The sequence below is a fragment of the Rhagoletis zephyria genome, unplaced genomic scaffold, assembly GCF_001687245.7.
Source record: "Rhagoletis zephyria isolate East Lansing unplaced genomic scaffold, Rhagoletis_zephyria_1.1 Rzeph_scaffold_68271, whole genome shotgun sequence".
In the NCBI taxonomy this organism is placed as follows: Eukaryota; Metazoa; Arthropoda; class Insecta; order Diptera; family Tephritidae; genus Rhagoletis; species Rhagoletis zephyria.
Window position 1 is genome coordinate 1 of NW_016225322.1, and position 1,374 is coordinate 1,374.

Consider the following 1,374-nt stretch of genomic DNA (forward strand, 5'->3'; position numbering starts at 1 on the left):
CCGAATGAGCGCAAATTCAACAACATGCCCATGTAGTTGACAATATAGCAAGCAAGTGCTATGTGCGCCGCCAACATGTAATGTGTACTACGTGGACCGCGCCACAGCTGTAGCCATGTAGCCGGTGGCTTCTGTGAACGCAATGTATTGCGTAACTTCGTCAACTGCTGCCGAAAGTCATCCGGCATGAGGAATGTGCGTTCGTTGATGTCAACAGCCTTGCGTAGCATGCGCTCCACGCGATAGACATCGTGGTCGTTGCCATTCTTCAACAGCCAACGCGGTGACTCTGGTGTCCATTGCAGCAGGAACAATAGCACAATGGTGGGGAATGTAATGCCCAAGTAGAGTTCGTTCCAACTTTTGAAGAAAGACGAAATGCCCGGCAATAGTATTACGCCCAACGACCAGAAAGTGTCGTAGAGTATGATGACACCAGTGCGATAGCGGCCGCCAGTGATGTCGACAACTGTGGAAGAAATTGGCAGGGAAATGTTGACATACGCACTATTTTGAAGTTCGCACAAACTTTTACTTACATATCGCTTGCGCCGAGGTGAACATTAGCGCGCAACCGACAGCTGCGAGGCAACGAAAAAGGCAATGCATTGATAGATCTATTGAATAGCCGGTAGTGACGCCCAAAATGATCTGCAGTACGGCGCCGATAATGTATACCGTGCGCGGGCTGAGTCTGAAAGGGTTGCAAAGAAATGGAGACTATGTTAGTTTCTGCGCTAGGCGTCTTCCCTACCACTGCACCACTTACTTCAGCATAGCTTTGGTGCCTAAGACGCCACCCACCAGCACACCAAACAGATGCCAATATTGCGTCCACGCAACAAAAATTTCACGCAGGCAAACCAAATTGTATTGGATGATGAGCGAATAGAAGTTGTCGTCGTAGTCGAAACGCGTGCATGGCTTTCGCGCCACACTGGCACTAGAGTCCTCTAAATAGCACTGATCCTCTGATATCGTCTGATTTGCGCTCAGCTGAGTTGAGTCACAGTAGTACTGCGTGTTCGGCTTAATTTCCGGCGCTGTGTAGATAATACAGGCCATAAACCAGGAGGCGGGTAATTTGCACAAAAAGAGTATCAGCACCGAGCGCAGCTGCCAGATGCCGAAATCGCCCAACATACTACCGATTATGTCGGTGCCTGGTGCGAAAGCCGGTATGGGCGCCGCTGTTGGCAGCGCTGAGAGTCCTGCCTCGCCGATAATTTTACCACGCATCGGCGCATTGATTTGTGGTGTGCGTGGTGGCGTATTTGGGAGTATTGGCATCGTTGTTGGCGCATGCGCTTCTATACTATTGGCGTCGCCAGGCGTCATGTAAACGCTGGCATTGTGGCGATGCATCATTTGTGG

The 1,374-nt window shown here is 50.5% G+C and overlaps 1 protein-coding gene across 1 annotated transcript; it reads right to left on the reverse strand.

Moving 5' to 3' along the window:
* Positions 1–5: 5 nt before the first annotated feature.
* LOC108356969 (solute carrier family 22 member 7-like) lies at positions 6–1,365 on the reverse strand (the record flags this gene model as incomplete). The annotated part of the gene is made up of 3 exons (XM_017608065.1): positions 770–1,365; positions 540–694; positions 6–469 (listed from the first exon to the last, which is right to left on the reverse strand). Coding segments are annotated over exons 1-3 (1,215 nt in total), but the record flags the coding sequence as incomplete, so codon positions are not given.
* Positions 1,366–1,374: the final 9 nt, after the last annotated feature.